Source organism: Sinocyclocheilus anshuiensis, unplaced genomic scaffold, assembly GCF_001515605.1.
Source record: "Sinocyclocheilus anshuiensis isolate Anshui unplaced genomic scaffold, SAMN03320099.WGS_v1.1 scaffold122, whole genome shotgun sequence".
Lineage (NCBI taxonomy): Eukaryota > Metazoa > Chordata > Actinopteri > Cypriniformes > Cyprinidae > Sinocyclocheilus > Sinocyclocheilus anshuiensis.
The window spans coordinates 1,123,283-1,139,563 of NW_015544153.1; the positions used below are offsets into that span (position 1 = coordinate 1,123,283).

Below are 16,281 nucleotides of genomic sequence, written 5' to 3' on the forward strand. Positions count from 1 at the left end.
AAGTATTACCAATTAATTAAAAAAAATGTTTCAAGCATCCACTTGAGAAATTGAAAACTGCTTCATAACTTTTTGGAAACCGTGATACATTTTTTGGGATTCTCTGATAAACAGAAAGCTCAATTTATTTGTAGATAGAAATAGAAATCTTTTGTAACATTATAATTGTCTTTACTGTTACGTTTGATCAAATTAATGCATCCATGTTGAATAAAAGTATTAATTTCTTTCTTCCATTTTTAAAATCTACTTACTCCAAACTTTTCAATGGAAGTCTATCATTTTCAAAATATGAAGCAGCACAACTGTTCCCCTTCAGGAACTTGAGCTACATCGAGATTCGCTTTGGGAATGCCCTTGCGTGACCGCGTTCTGAAGCACGTGTCAAATCAGTCCAATGGAGCAGCGAGACGTCACGAGCGGGGTGACGTAAGCACCAGAAAGTATAAAAGCGCATCCGGCAGAGCACAAACCAGCTTCTGCTCTTCAGTAGCGCTCTGTGTATGTGTCTGTCTATTTACTGTTGTCTGTCCACACAAGCATATATATATATAAACAATCATGAAAAAGTCTATGGCGAGCGAACGGCATTACAAACGCTGTGTTCCTCCCTGCCCACGATATCTGACGGCAGGGTATACACACGATTTGTGTGTCGTTTGTTTGGGAGCGGAGCATGCACGGTCAGCTCTCGAAAGGTGATGAGTGTCGAGACAGAGGAGACTGTGGACTCCGCAGTCCCTCGCGTATGAGGAGCTCGTGGAGGTTGTGACTCGTGCTGTAGCCAAATTAAATATCGATTGGCCAGCCGAAAAACAGGACGCTCGTCCTAAAAGCAAATTAGATAAGCGTTTCCTGAGGGCGAGGTCACAGCCTTCACAACGGGGCCTTCCGTTTTTTCTCGATCTCCATGCCGAGGTTTCAAGATCATGGGAAAAACCGTATTCTTCCCGTATCTATGGATGCGCTTTTATACTTTCTGGTGCTTACGTCACCCTGCTCGTGACGTCTCGCTGCTCCATTGGACTGATTTGACACGTGCTTCAGAACGCGGTCACGCAAGGGCGTTCCCAAAGCGAATCTCGACGCAGCGTCTCGTTCCCTCGGGGAACCATGGTTACATACGTAACCTAGAGACGTTTTCAACATTCATATTGATATATTCAAAAAATTCATACAAGTTTGGAACAAGTATATGATGACAGAAATTATTATTTGGATGAAATATCCCTTTAATTTTCCTTTAATAGCGAGCATCCAAGACAGCCTAGAAACCTTTCACTCAGTTTAATGATGAACTATATCAGGCTTTTCCCCAAGGACCATTGCATCGCAGCTGTGTGCAATGCATCAGTGCTGACTAGACTATATTTTAGAGTCACGTATTATTCCTGCTGGTGACAGCCTTGACTTTGCGGGTCTGTTGATACAGCACAAGGAAGATTTTATGGCTGCAGATCAAACATGATTCAGCTGTTTACCCATCCGTTTGTGTGTGTATGTGTATGTCTTTGTGTCTACAGTATGTGTGCATTCAGAGGGGTCAAGGTTTGGCCCAGATAGCCCCTGCTGGTAGGAACCGTAATTACACAATCTGGTTCTACAAATATATATATTTTTTTGCATGAATGGCCAACCCAAAGAAGTCTTGTATTTTATAATAATTATATATATGTAGGCAACATTTGCACAAATAATCAATTATTTTATACTTTGTATGTATTACTACTTTTTTTTCAAATGTTAGTACTCATTTCAGAAGGTTTTGATAATATTCAAAAGTAACATTCCCATAAATGTTTGCAAATTTATAAAATGGAATCTTCCCTTAATGTTCACATAACAAAAGAAATGTTCTTAGAAAATATTTTTTTTTACCAAAACTTTCTTAGAACAAATTTTTATTATGGGTGCGGGGAGCACCCATAAGCAAAGATGTCAGATTTCGAATTGCATTCATGCAACAAACTAATTTCTCCAGATATTATAAATGTCCTCAGTGCATACCTGTGTGATTGTGTGTGTGTGTGTCCTTTGTCTCCATTTAAGGTTCTAGCATTACCATGAAGATCACAGATGGAGCCATCAGGTTAACGGTGTGCGTGAGTTGATTAAAATTTGATACAGTCCTGCTGCTCAGCACTCCAAGCTCGTTATCACCTCCCCAGGCTCAAAGGTTAATTGAACATTTAATAAGGAAAAGACAAAATTATGCATTTATCCAAGCCGGACTGTGCTTAAAAGTTAATGGCTGGAAAAATAATGTTTTAGATAACTTATTTTATGAAATTATGTTGTGACATCCTAATTACTCATAATAACGCTCTGCTAAATAAAGGGTGTTCAATAGTAAAATAAGAATTATAATAATTTCTGGAAAGCTGGAAATATTGATTCCACATTCCACAAATGCAAATTGTTATATATTCCATATCTAATCCTTCTCCTGTAGAAAAAAAAAGCAAGTTCTACTTTACTGAGGGACAATATGTGAGACCCAGGTATAGTTGTAATCATTATTTGGAAATGTTGGTAATGTGTTACAATGTTGCATTTCTCATTATGAATAGTAATTACATGTTCATTTTTTATGGAAAGTTATGAATTACTTCACATTACCTTTTCATTTTTATTTAAATGTATTGAAAGGGACGGGTTTTTTTTTTTGTATTCCAATAAATCTTTGACTTTTTTACAGCGTAGTTTGATGATATGATATTCAGTATAGGCTATGCTTAAAAGTTATGATTTCATTTTGACATGACATTCTAAAAAGACATATGCATTATTGTGTAGTCTCACTAAAATCAAACCTTTAAACTGATAAGCATGACACATACTCACCAGAATTACAATACCCATAATTCTCACATACTGCAACATGCACTACACATAGTGCATACTTCAAATCCTACAACATTTTTTGCACATCAAATATATACCTCAGTTTTTCCCACCATGGTGCATGGAGATGTTTTTAATTGTATTTGTCAAATACAATTAAAAATCAAATAAATAAATAAAAAGAAAATTAAAGACAATGAAAAAAATGTTAAATACACGTTACCTCCATTGTGTCAGTCCACTGTGTACGTTTGTTTTGTGGCTACTGAAAGAAAGACATAATGTTAGGTCCCAAAGGGTCTACTGGATGACCTTGTGTTGTGGCAGCAGTACAAGGTTTGTGAGATGTTTTCAGGTGCACTAACTTTAGGTAAAGTTGGTGCTTTAAAGTTATTGCCTCCAGTTTGATGTGTTCCCGTTTTATTAAAAGGCGACATTTTTCCTGTCAAAGGTGTGCTAAATTCACTCACAGGCCCCTTAGGGATGTGTCTTGCCTGAATTGTAATACATGAACTATATTATGTTATAAGTGCTGTCTTTCTCAAAACTGTTCATCCAATAGGTCCGTTTGGTTTCACCGAGGTAAACCTTTTAAAGAGGTGATAAGCTCACAGGGCTGCTCTGACAGACAGCCGTGAAGTAGTTCCATCCAGGATAACTTCATTATCTGTTAAGTAATACAATCATAGAGTCTACTTTGACCACCTCTCCCTCCCACACGGTACAGAACGATTGAATTATGCAGGGTAGCCTTTGACACTGGGAAAAGGCATTTAGAATAATTGCCTTTGATCCTCCTTGTCTTTCTCTTTCTCCTCTCCATTTCGCTCTGCTCTTGCAGTAAGGGTTTGGGAATGCTGTAGCTCAGTGGAAGTCAAGTGAGATTGACATCTTGACATCTATGTTAATTGGCAATTGTGAACCATCAGCAGGTGCGATGAGAGTTTTCCCACGATCAGGTGGGGCGTGTGGGAGGACAACAAATGGAGCAAAGGGGGAGAAGGTTAACACCCGGAGGGGGAGGAAAGACTTCAAACCCTTTTTCCCTCCTCTACAGATCCAATGCATTCAAAATTAGAGCTGGATATTTGCAGTTTGTGGTTGTCGGTTGGATGGCAAGATTTTCATCAAGCCCGTTTCCACAAATGAATGGGAGAGGGGCACTCAGCAGGAGTCAACAGCTCTGTGAACAGAAATCTGATGCAATCAAACGTAAATTTAGCTAGATTCACAAAGAGCACAAGGATGTAACTGATGGAGATTTAGTCATTCTCACTGGTCTGCGAGAGGAGAACTGGTGCAGAAATAACAGTTTTTTAACGAATGTACTGAGCAAATAGGGTTTACACATGAGAAAGCCTGTGCTTGTATTGATATTCCTATTATCGCCCATGAATAAGTTAAGATTCCATTCATAAGTGGAACCCTCTCATTCACATTCATTTTTCAGTGTACACGCTTTTAAACTTTTAAAATCCAGTGGCCACGAAGCATAAATTGTGAAACTAAACACGTTCTGTTCCTGCGCTGAATTATAAAGCATCAGTGTAGTGCTGTGGGCTTTCTGTTACATCACACTTGTTTTGAAACATATGGGTACAACACAAAAGAAGAGATTTTGAAGAATGTTTCAACTGTTTTTTCAAAATATCTTCTTTTATGTTCCATAGAAGAAAGACAGAAGATTTTAAGGTGAGCCAACGATAAAATAATAGTTTTTTTCCCTTTCCTTTCCTGTTTTTTTTTTTGAGTTCACGATATTACAAATTTTATTCAGCAAGAGTGCTATTTGAAATAAATTCTGTTCGTTCTCTATTCATTAAAAAATCCTGAAAACATGTATAACAGTTATCACAAAAATATTAAGCAGGTCAACTGTTTTCAACATTGATCTTAAAAATAAATGTTTATTGAGCACCAAATTAGAATATTAGAATGATTTCTCAATTAAAAAAAAAACAGTTGTGCCATTACAGAAATAACATTATATTTTAAAATATATTAAAATACAAAAGTCATTTTAAATTGCAATAATATGTCACAATATTACAATTATACAGTTTTTTTTATCAAATAAGTGCAGCCTAGTGAGCATAAGAAAGTTCTTTCAAAAACATTAAAATGGTAGTGTGCATAGAAATTCTTATATAGAGCAATACAAAATGTGCAAAAATAAATGGTTAAAGATGTTTGTTCTGATTTGAAATCATAATAATATAATCATAATTATAATATAAAAGCAGCTAAAGGTACCAAAACACCCCTTTAAAAGGTTCATAGGGACATAGATTCTGAATTTGGCTTTCCACTGCAAATCCCCATATTACAGAAAATGCATAATTGCTTTTGGAAAATTATTTAAAAAATAGATTCCTAAACCCCAGAGATTCTGCATGCACAGAGAATATATGCATAGACTAATAATTTTTAACACACAGGGAAAAAGAACATTTTTAATAGCGCTCAGTCATCATGGACAAAATGATTTTCTGTCTCCTCATACTCTTGCTGTCTGTCTCTTTCTCTCTGAGATTTCACTTATAATGAAATTACAGCATTCCCATTAAAACTAAATTGACTTCTTAGATTACTGTGAAAAATCTCTGGTGTTAGTGCTGGGATTTGCACTGAACAAATTCCAAGGTGTGATTTTGGCGAGATTGGTGCTCCTGTAAAGTCAATTTAAACTTGCCAGACGCACAGCAGTTCATTTGAAGTTTGAAGGATCTGGATACTCCTGCATGCAAATTCCTGCATAAAAAAAAAGTCTTTTTTTTTTCCACTTTCATGCTCTTGCCTTTTGAACGTGCAGTCAAAGCTGTTGCTTTGCCATGAGTACTCCTCCAGCCAAACCACAACATGATTGAAAGCACTTAGTGAAGGCATCTCCTTTCCACTCCATCTCACTAGCCCTTTACAGCCATCTGTAGCTGCAGATGCCAGGCCTGGGCTGCACTAATAGAGCATTTAGCTGACAGATCTACAAAATGTCCTGCTTCAAACCTCTAAATGTCCTTTAGGTGCATAGAGGAGTGTCTGCCTCTGTGGTCTCTGCTCTATGGGGTCCCAGCAGCACAAACTCATAACCTTCAGTTAAAATACTGCCCCCTGTGTATGTGTCTCCTTTGCATATATTTTTCAAGGTCCTGTCTGTTAAAATGGTGCTATTTGGGTTTTATATTTGTCCTAGTTTTTTTTTAACTCTCTTTTCTTTCCACTACTGTCCTATTTTAAAGGCAGTCTCATGACATTTCACTTTGTTAGGCCTATTTTTTATCTGGACCAGTTTACTCTGCTATATATCACTCTGATATATATATCACATCTTTGTTAATCTGTTTTGTACATCCTGGTTCTACATTTTTTATTGTAAAGGCAACACTACACGGCATATGCAAAGACACTATTCAATATATTTCCATGTTAAACAGAATATTCAGAACAGGATTTGGTGTTATCTATCAGGATTTGATTGGATTGTGAAAAATGTCTTATAGTATTATTTATTGGGATGTAGTGGAGGATAAAAAAAGCTCTACATTTCTTTTGTAGTACAAAAAAGTATTTACTATTTATTTATTTTTTAACCATAGTATTTTTAAGCACACTCATATTTAATACAGTTATATAGTTAGTTTTTTTTGTAACAAAGTTAAAGTATTCAGACATTATTGACTGACTAGTATGATATTTTTGTGAATAGTTTAACAAAAGATTTTACAGATTTTATTAAACTATTAATCTCTCCCATTTAAATTCAGATACATAAATTCAGTTATTTATGATATTTTAATTATTTTCCTAAAAAACTTTAACATGCAGTAAATGATTATTATAAACCTAAACTGTCTTGATGACTAATTAAAGCAAATGTACATTTAAACTTCCTTTTGCCATTTCAATTTGAGGGGTGCAATCTTTTACACTTAAATATAAATGCCCACTGAGGTGGGTTTTTTTTTTAAATCTCTGACTGATTAATATTTTTTAATCTATCCATGCAACCTTGAATATGTCATAATAAAAGGAATGTTATGACCAAAAAAGTTACTGAATTTTGATTAAAGATAATGAAAAAAATTTTTTTTGTTGGAATTACATGCACTTATAACACCTGCTCGATAAGACCAGGAATGTTTATTAAGAAATAATATACAGTCAGTTTTGCATTTCATGTTGTATTTAAAAGGATACCAATTTTGAATGGCTGTTAATTGAGGCTAACAGGGTCATGTTAATCAGCCAGCCTTGAACTCTTTGATACAACTGAAACAAACAACACCCCAAAATAGTTTAATAGCTCAGCTTGTTCTAACAGGAACGCTTAGCTGTATCTCTGGGCATGAGGACTCTACGTCTTTGTGGTTTGGGGAGTTTGGGATGTATAGTGATTCTGAGGGTTGGGCTCTTTTGTCCTGATTATTGGCAAGGCGCCCAGGGAAACAAAGGCTCACCCCGAGCACCTGAAGCAAGGTGACTCCATCACTGGCAGAGTCAGGAAGGAGGGTGTCTGGTACCAAAGCACAAGGCTGTTTTCCTCTTTTGACACTTTCCCTGATTGGAATTGGTGTGCCTATCTCTCTCATTGCAGGTCCAGGTGCGACAAGGTGATGTACGCCCTGTTCTCTCTGCCTGGGTGGCAGTAATAACAATATAATGGTGGTACATTTGCATTCATCTACTCCAGTATTATAAAGCTTTATATTACACAAATGTGATGGGTTCGGTGTGATAGAACGGGGGGCGAATGAATCTTTCGAGCTGAAATCAATACATAAAACAACAGGCTAAGAAGCCAACGAGAGTTCTGACTCAGAGCAAGGTCGAGGACGAAGAGCTCGTCTCATAAAATTTCAGAGATGCATAAACACCTGACACACTCTCAATTCAATCTGCTGCCTTCCATCTCAGAGTTAGAGGGATGGCGCGAGAGAGAGGGAAATTTAAACAGCTGTCTGATATGTGTATGTGTTGGTGTTGCTGGGGGACTCCATGCCAAGGAGCAGTGTTCAGGCCAGGGACTGAGATAAAATTAACCCAGCTCTGACCCGGATGCAGAACACAGGGAGGGAAAGTGAGGGAGAGCTTTTCCCAGACGCATCTGCATGCTTCCATCAGTCACAGTGCCAGCTAAGCAATCAGGAAGGGTCAGAATATCAATTTGAAGTAAACGAGTGTCTGAACTCCTCTGAACCTTAACAAATTCTCCTCCAGGTCAAACAAGCAACCTGTAAGGCACTGCCTATAGTGAATCAAAACTGCATTGGAACAAACTTATTTCTTTTCAGGATCAGTACTTCACACAGCCTTGTTAGACTGATTGATTATAAATAATCGAGAACAAATTTCATTATCAATTAGTTGGTCTGCACACCATGCAGCATCTGCTAGTAACATCGTTTTACAGTACTGAAAAATACATTTCTACGGACAAAACCCATCTAAATAATAGAGGTCACAGATTGAGCTTCTGTGGGAAATGTGCATGACACAAGATGTTCAAAAACCAGAGAAGTGCTTCAACAAATCTCACAAGTGTAAAGTAATACGGCTTGCCCTTTTAGGTGCTTTGACAGATGTGTGTGCTGTTCAATGCATTCAGAAGTTATTTCCATATATGTAAATGTTAGAAATGACAGCAAACTTCACAGATTTAACCAAGCGAGCATGAGTCTGAATGAACGCATGCGTGTCTAACGGAGAGCTACATAAAAGGAGCACAATATTTCTAAATAAAACATAGAGTGCAGCAGAAATTACATATTTTTGCCAACTCGGAAGTTTTGCCATTGCCTTTTGGATTATTGCAGAAAATAAGGTCTGTGACCAACAAAAGTTTCTGATTCTTTCAGGTTTTGTTCATCATTATAATCTTCAAAAATGAACACAACTTTTATAAATGTTGAAGCCTAAATACAATTGCTACACTCTCAGAAAAAAAGGTACAAAAGCTGTTACTGGTGCTGGTATCCTAAGAACGATATGCACCCCTATATATATATATATACTAAAAGCCATATTTATTTGCTTTTATTTGCAGTTCTTGTTCACCTTGATTGTCAGTCTAATAAGTGTTTTTTGTCACATTACAGTTCATTTTTCTAGACATAAATATTTATTCAGCTCATTTAGTTTGGTTGCTGAAGTAAGACTAGTTAACATGAGGAGTTTGCTGGGAATTTATTTTCATACATTCTCAGTGTTCCATAAGGAGCACAACTCAGCAGAGCTTGTTGGCCCTCAAGGCTAATGTAATCTGTCAGAACTGGCCCAGATGTTTAATGTCACATACACACATACTGTACATGTACAGGTTTGGAAACATGCACACATGTGCACAAAATTGAAGTGTTTAACTCTCTCTCTCTCTCTCTCTGTCTCCTCTGTTTATATCCCATTTATATTTCTCTTTCTTTTCGCGCTCTCTCTCGTATTGATTATTCAGCCAGAACCTGAGGGGCGCAGCACCCCAGTGGTCGGTAGGGTTAAGTAAACCAGTCCAGTGTTTTCTGTACAGCAGCACAGTATAGTGTAACTTGGCCCTTCCTGCCAGCACTGAGACATTCCTGTAATTGACTCTAAAATGAGACACGCCTAACACAAGGGGCACTAGAAAGGAAAATTATGTGCAAACTGACTGACGCACACACATATATAGTAGCACAACAAGCACTTATATTTGCCGCCCTGTTAGCTAAATAAAACAAATGCATTAGGAAGAGGATGCTGGTTGTGAAATGATATATCAATTGTATTACTACATACTGAATAATGCAAACAGTCTGATGTTGCGGTGGTGGCAAACTGGGGACTGCGGTGAAATTGATTATTTTGTTATTTTTCTCCAAAGGAAAAATAAAATGACAGTCCTGAGGTTATTGATTACTGCCAAACTCTGTAAACATTGTAAATCTTTAATCTTTACATTGCAAATCAATTACTGTAAATCTTGTTTCAGCCTCAAATGTTAATGGCAGAAGATGTGGAAGCAACATACAGTATATGGGTAGTTGATGCATAAAATGTGCCTTTAACCTAAAATAAGGATGTGTAAGTGCAAATTTTGACCACATTTCTATTTTGTTTTTCACAGTCTAAATCACATTTTTGCCATAATTAATTTAAAGGGTCCTGTCATGTGATCAATAAATTATAGAAATATATGTATATAAGTAAATATTTATGTATACATATTGTTGACTCTTTGACACTGCTTTTGTTTTGTATGCCGCTTCTGATAAAAGTGTCTGCTAATTGCATATATGTAAATATTGCACTTAGTCTCTCAATTAATATATCATAGCACCTGAATACATCATAATTGTAAAAGAATCAGCAAAATATTTTTATTTTATTATTTTAAATGTCAATGTCCTAAAATTATTTTATGCCAACCACCCATATCTCACAATAAGAAACACTTTCACAGACTTAATCTTGTACTTGTGAATTGTAATGTACAAAGGCGGCATAAATGTATTTACAGATGAATCACTATTGTGAGACACAGTGTAATAAACTCTGAAAGTTATGTCTTTTAATATACATGTATGTCTTTTAATAAAATATATATTTAAAAAATGAGCAGAAAAAACACTAAATGAGCAGACAACCAACACTAAAGAAAAAGAAAAAAAAAAAGAACAGGACATTATCTAGTAATTTTACGGACATTTCCATTAACCCTAAAATACAACCCAATGAAGTGCAAAATTCAAGGTAAAACACCTAAATTCCTTCATAATTAATACAGTACATTGTCCCCTATTTTTATGGATTTTTTTCCCCCAGTGAAGATAAAATTATAACTTACAAAGGAAATCAGTCCATATTGCTCTGTCACATGTTGAGGTTGACACTTAGCCCCATGTGAAGCTACTGTGCGAGGTGAGGTAAGGTTAACTAGTGTTATAACTCTGAAATGGTTATGTGAATAAATTAACGCTGGAACAGTGGAACTCCCATGGCCGTCGCTAGGCCATTTTTAGGGGGGCTATATATAAATTTCATATGAAAATGGCGGCAGACTTCGATCGGCTCCTCCCCATCTTTCAGCACGTTCTTTATCAATCCGCAGAGCGTGGCGGCGCAGAGCGAGAAACAGAGGACAAGGTGTGTGTTTATCCAATATAATGCATATTCCAGTGCATGTTGCAAAGAGGTTTGCATACTTGAGCTAAGGAAAGAGGGTTGTACTAGAAATGCAAACAGTAAAATTTTGTGTTTGTACAGTAAACAGGTTGTGTGTGTGAGATCATGAAGACTTGAATTTGGCTTATTCAGTACTCAAATGTTATACCTATCTATGCAATACAGTGGAATACTGCAATATGTTTAGTATACGACCCCTATTAATCAAACATTTTTTATCTTATTTTTATATATATATATAAAATTAAAATCCTAGAATCGCCCCTGGGAACTCCCTAAATTCCGGCAAACTAACCACTCACATGCCAAGCTGTGCAGCATTCTCATATTCCAGAAACCCAGATACTTTAATATGGATGCTGCTGTTCCTCACAGACCCGCACACAAACACTTTAATATTGATGGGGAAATCCATAAAATTGCTTCCTTCACTCTTATCAGCTCCAGCAAGAAATGGAAGTCGTGGCACTCTTTATATCTAAGAGTCTGTAACTGTGGCTCCCCGCAGGGTTTCATTTCTATCCATTCGGGAGTGACGGAGTGAGAAAGCCAGCGTAGCTTATAGTTCTTGTGACACTCTTTATTCTGGAACAGAGAGTTCTTGTCCTGCATTAATTGTTGTTTGCTGACCTTTTGCCAGCTGGTATGCTTGCCATCTTCTCCCAGTCAAGCTGTTTCATGCTCCAGACTTTGTGAAATGGTCAAATGAACGATTAAATTACTGTAACGTGGCAGACGGGGCTTAGAAGAAGCTACGCTGGCATAGATAGAGCAGTACATGTTAAGATGCAGTATCAGTGTTATTGCAATTAAAGACCTTACAAAAGGCACTGGCGCTCACAGTAGTTGCCATGGAGACATTGATAACTGTGCTGTCTTTGTTTTTTCTCTTCTTAGGTCTGGCTGTTCACCAGATCATCACCATCACTGTGTCCCTCATCATGATCGTTGCAGCCTTGATCACGACTCTAGTCCTTAAAAACTGGTAGGAAACATTCTTTTCTTTCAGCACCTTGTCAGTGACTTCTGTCTGTGTTCCTCCTGTTTGTCTCTCCCTATTCCTGTCCCTCTGTCTGTTTATTATCTGTACTTCTCTATCACTCTGTCTGTCAATGTGGACAGTGACCCCTTATTGCACCCAGCAATCTGGACACTCGTACACAATAGCTTTTTTCCCAAACCTGTTGAGCTTCCTCTGTAGGCAGTGTTTTAAGACACCTAAGATACCTTCTTTTGGAATTCTATGAATCTTCTGCAGAGAGAGCAATCCCAGAGTGCATTGCAACATGAATGTGGGAGCTATATATTTTTTTTTTTTGGTCACAAAGTAAGTGTTCATTCAATTATAAAATTATTTCTAAAAATGGTTAATTATAAAAATAATGCTAATATAAATGCAAATAATTTAAAAAATAATATTTAGAAACTAATATTTAGACACTAAAACGTTCATTAACCAAGGTTCAACAAATACTGAAAATTACTTCAGAAAAATGGTAGTAATAATAATAATAATATATTTTTTAAATAATTAGAAAAATACTTTTTTTTTTACAGATGCAAGAGAAATGTTCATTATTCAAGATTGATTCAAAACTGAAGATTATTCATAAAAAAGTTTGGTAACAAAAATAATATGAATACAATGTTAATAGTTAATAATTAAAAATAATTAAATAATTAAAAACTCAAATGTTCATTATCCAAGATACTCCCAAACAATTGGTAGTGGTAGTAGTAGCAATACAAAAATTAAAAATAAATTAGAAACGTACTGTTTTACAGATACTTCTAGAGTTAACTAGAGAAGTGTTCATTCTTCAAGAATAAAAATAAAAATAACATAAAATAACATCACCAAAAATAATCATTAGAAACATACTATTTGACCCCAAATTTGTGTGTTCTATTTATGCTGGATTATCGAGTTGATCTTCACAAGTTGTTACACTGAAATCAGCTTTTGTTGAGTCATTTTGCTGCACTTTGTTGCCTATGTAGAGCATTTCAGATCAGTCATTTATGAGGTACCATTTCGATCAGAATGCCTATTTAGAAAAGACACAGCGAGGAGGCTCACTAGGTTTCGAACAGAGCTAAATTTGTCTGTGTCTGCCTCCCCAGTCCATGTTAAATGTAGGACAGACACAGCGGTTCAAGGTATGATTTTATGTTGGCTTTGTGAATTTGGTGCGTGTTTTTGTAGTTGTGCGCAGTCCGGGAATGGCCGACACAGCAGCCATCAGAGAAAGATCAACCAACAAGAGGAGAGCTGTCAAAACCTGACCGACTTCACGCCCGCCCGCGTGCCCAGTAAGGTGGACATCTTCACCGCCTACAATGACAGTTTACAGTGCTCACACGAGTGCATGCGGGCCGGCATACCGGTGTACACGGATGAGATGATCCAGCACACACCCATCTACAAGACCTCCTACAATGGAAACAGGCAAGGGTCCAAGATTAATATATATTCTGTAGAAAAAACTGGGCTGGAGGTTGCTGTTGCTGACCAAGTAGTTTGGACAGCGAAGAGACTGCACTGACAGCCCTGTCCATACATTCTGACAGGGTTTGGCTTCCTCATAGCTTAGAGTAGGTTTAGTGCTGTCAGAAATAATGTTCATGCTAAACATCTTGAACACTGGACCAAAGCAGAGCAGAAGAAACATTATGCACAAATGTATAACATGCTGTTTAAAGTGCACATCACATTTGACCCTGGCTGTTTGCCATTTTTCCTTTTTTTTTTCAACTAAGGGGCCATTTACACGACACAGTTTTCAACCAAAAACGGAAAAAAAACTTTTTATCTGTCTTGGCTGTTCATTTACATGACAATGGCACTTTGAACAGCGCCTGAAAACGCAAACTTTTGAAAACGGGTTTCAAAGTGCACGTTTTTTGAAAATAATACAAGTATTGTCTCTGTGTAAACTATAAAAACACAAAATGATGACGAAAAACCCATGAAAAAATAAAAAAATAAAAAATGTGAAATGTTTCTTTACAAAGTGACATCTCTAACTGCTGGCCTGGTATGCATAATACAGTGTTTTAGTCATTTTCATGGATCCATGTGAACAGGGATCATTTTGATCAAGTTCGATCAAGCAAAACTTTTCAAAAATGCAAAGGAAAACTTTTCTGTTTTGTTGTAAATCATTGTCGCGTAAATGTACCCTAAAGTTCACAATAGTCAACAATTTGACTAGTCATCTCAGGTTACCCAATTGATTTATATATATATATATATATAAAAGATAAATCAATTAGGTAACCTGAGATGACTAGTCAAATTTTTGAATACATTTAAAAAAAAATTTTTTTTACAGTGCAATCTCAGAAAAAATGGTACAAAGATGTTACTGGGGTGGCACCCTGAGGTAAAAAAATCTAAACGTTACATCTTTTGTACCATTTTTACCCCTAAACGTTATATATAAGTACCTTAGAGGTACATATTAGTATCTTAACCTTTTCACGCATGAGATTAAAATATTCTAACTGACCCTCACTATCAGTGAGTTTGTTATTTTGTCGCATTATTATTTCCATGGCGACACGTCATGCTTGGCACGTGAAACACTGCAGCCACAATAGCGCTGTATGACAGATGTATCGCTTTTATTTCGTTTTTCATGTTTTATTCAAAATATTCACAAACTTGTTAGCTGTGTCATAAACTGATATTCCTATTCTCAGATACGTGAAAGTGAATGTGTTTTGTCATTTACAAACCTTTATTATGATCTTGTTAGTTGATCTATAACACGTGATTGGCGTTAGTTGCACAGCAATTCAAAGAAACATACTTTATCTGTCGGATTTACAACACATAAATTCATCCATTTCTCGCGAAATACATGAAAGTAAGTGATTGGTGAACTGGAAAAATAGAGAGACCTTTATTCACCGCGGTCCCCCCCTCAAGTGCTGCCCTGCCTACATAATGCGTATCCAATATGAATAAAGCACTTCGTCAAATTATAATTGAATGGATTGTTATTACTCCTTCCATAGACATCAGTGTGTATTTTACAAACAATATATGTATTGTTTTTCTAGTAGTTATGTCTATTTAATGTCTGAAACTTAAAATAAACATTATGTGGTTGAAAACACTGCATAATTGTGATATATGACAAGCGCAGATTGCGTCCATCACTGGCTCAGCTCCAGCCAAAGCGCGAAAGCACATTTTAATCTGGCAGTTATGTGACGTTACTGTACATTCTAAATCCCATATGTGTGACCGTACTCCCAGGGGCACAGAAATAACGATCCCACATGCGGGACTGTATCGCTTAAGTGAGTAAAAATTACATATTTGTGCCTACAGTGTAAGTGTAGAGTTGTGTACCTTTTTCTGAACTGTTCTTAAGCTGAGAGACAGTTTCCATGTTAAAACATTCTTAGAGAAGTTGCATCTTTAAATTCATCCACTATAATGCACCACCACTACAGCCATTCACAAGCAGACAGACTCTTTGGCAGTTGCATCATGCCTCATGCTGTTTTTTCATGAAGTTATGAGTTACTTTTGAGATATTTATGACAGCTTGTCAAGTTAATAGTTCAACTTTAAATGTCAGAGGTCTTAAAACCCCTGTATTCTGTTCCATTTAAACTGTTTTTGAATGCAAGAGTGTGTCTTCATTTAAAAAAAAATTAAAATGTTTTACCATTCTTAAAGTGCTGCTTTTAACATGTTTTTCTCTGCTACAATCTTCAATAATAGAATAATTTAACCTTTAATGTGCATTTTGGAAATAACCAGTTTAATCTGCCAGAGAGTCATTATTTTTCAGATAAGTATGTTGTGACAGTTGTTTAGTGTTGTTTTTTGCTCTTCCATTGCCCTGGTCTTTACAAAAGACTGAGTATGAGCTTTAAATTGTATGAATAATTTCAGTGCAGCTTCATTTAATACTGTATGCTTCAGAATACAAAAGCCTAGATGAGAGGGTTTAGAGGAAATGTAACTGTGGGTGCTTTGTTTGTGGTATAATGCAGTCCCCACATAAAAAAGAGGCTTGAATCAGGGAGTTGGACAGAAGTGCTTATATCTGCAGGACTGAAGAGCTGATCTGTCTGTCTATTCCAGACCGTCGCCCACTGAAAGGCAGCTAATCCCTGTGGCCTTTGTGTCTGAGAAATGGTTTGAGATCTCCTGTTGAGGCCCCTTTACTACCTTTGGGTTGAGCCCACGTCTTCAATTTGTGCCCTGGTACGTACTGTATTTCATATGACTCTGAAGTCCACATGGTGTAATTCTGACATGGT

At 36.6% G+C, this 16,281-nt stretch overlaps 1 protein-coding gene across 1 annotated transcript in view; it reads left to right on the forward strand.

Annotated features, from left to right (window-relative positions):
• LOC107695280 (adherens junction-associated protein 1-like) overlaps positions 1-16,281 on the forward strand; it is a 50,806-nt gene that overhangs the window by 32,308 nt on the left and 2,217 nt on the right. Inside the window, exons 3-5 of the mRNA XM_016495115.1 lie at positions 11,893-11,980; positions 13,202-13,444; positions 16,103-16,225. Coding sequence (XP_016350601.1) covers positions 11,893-11,980; positions 13,202-13,444; positions 16,103-16,175 — 404 coding nt within the window. The 3' untranslated portion in view covers positions 16,176-16,225. The remainder of the gene's footprint in view (positions 1-11,892; positions 11,981-13,201; positions 13,445-16,102; positions 16,226-16,281) is intronic.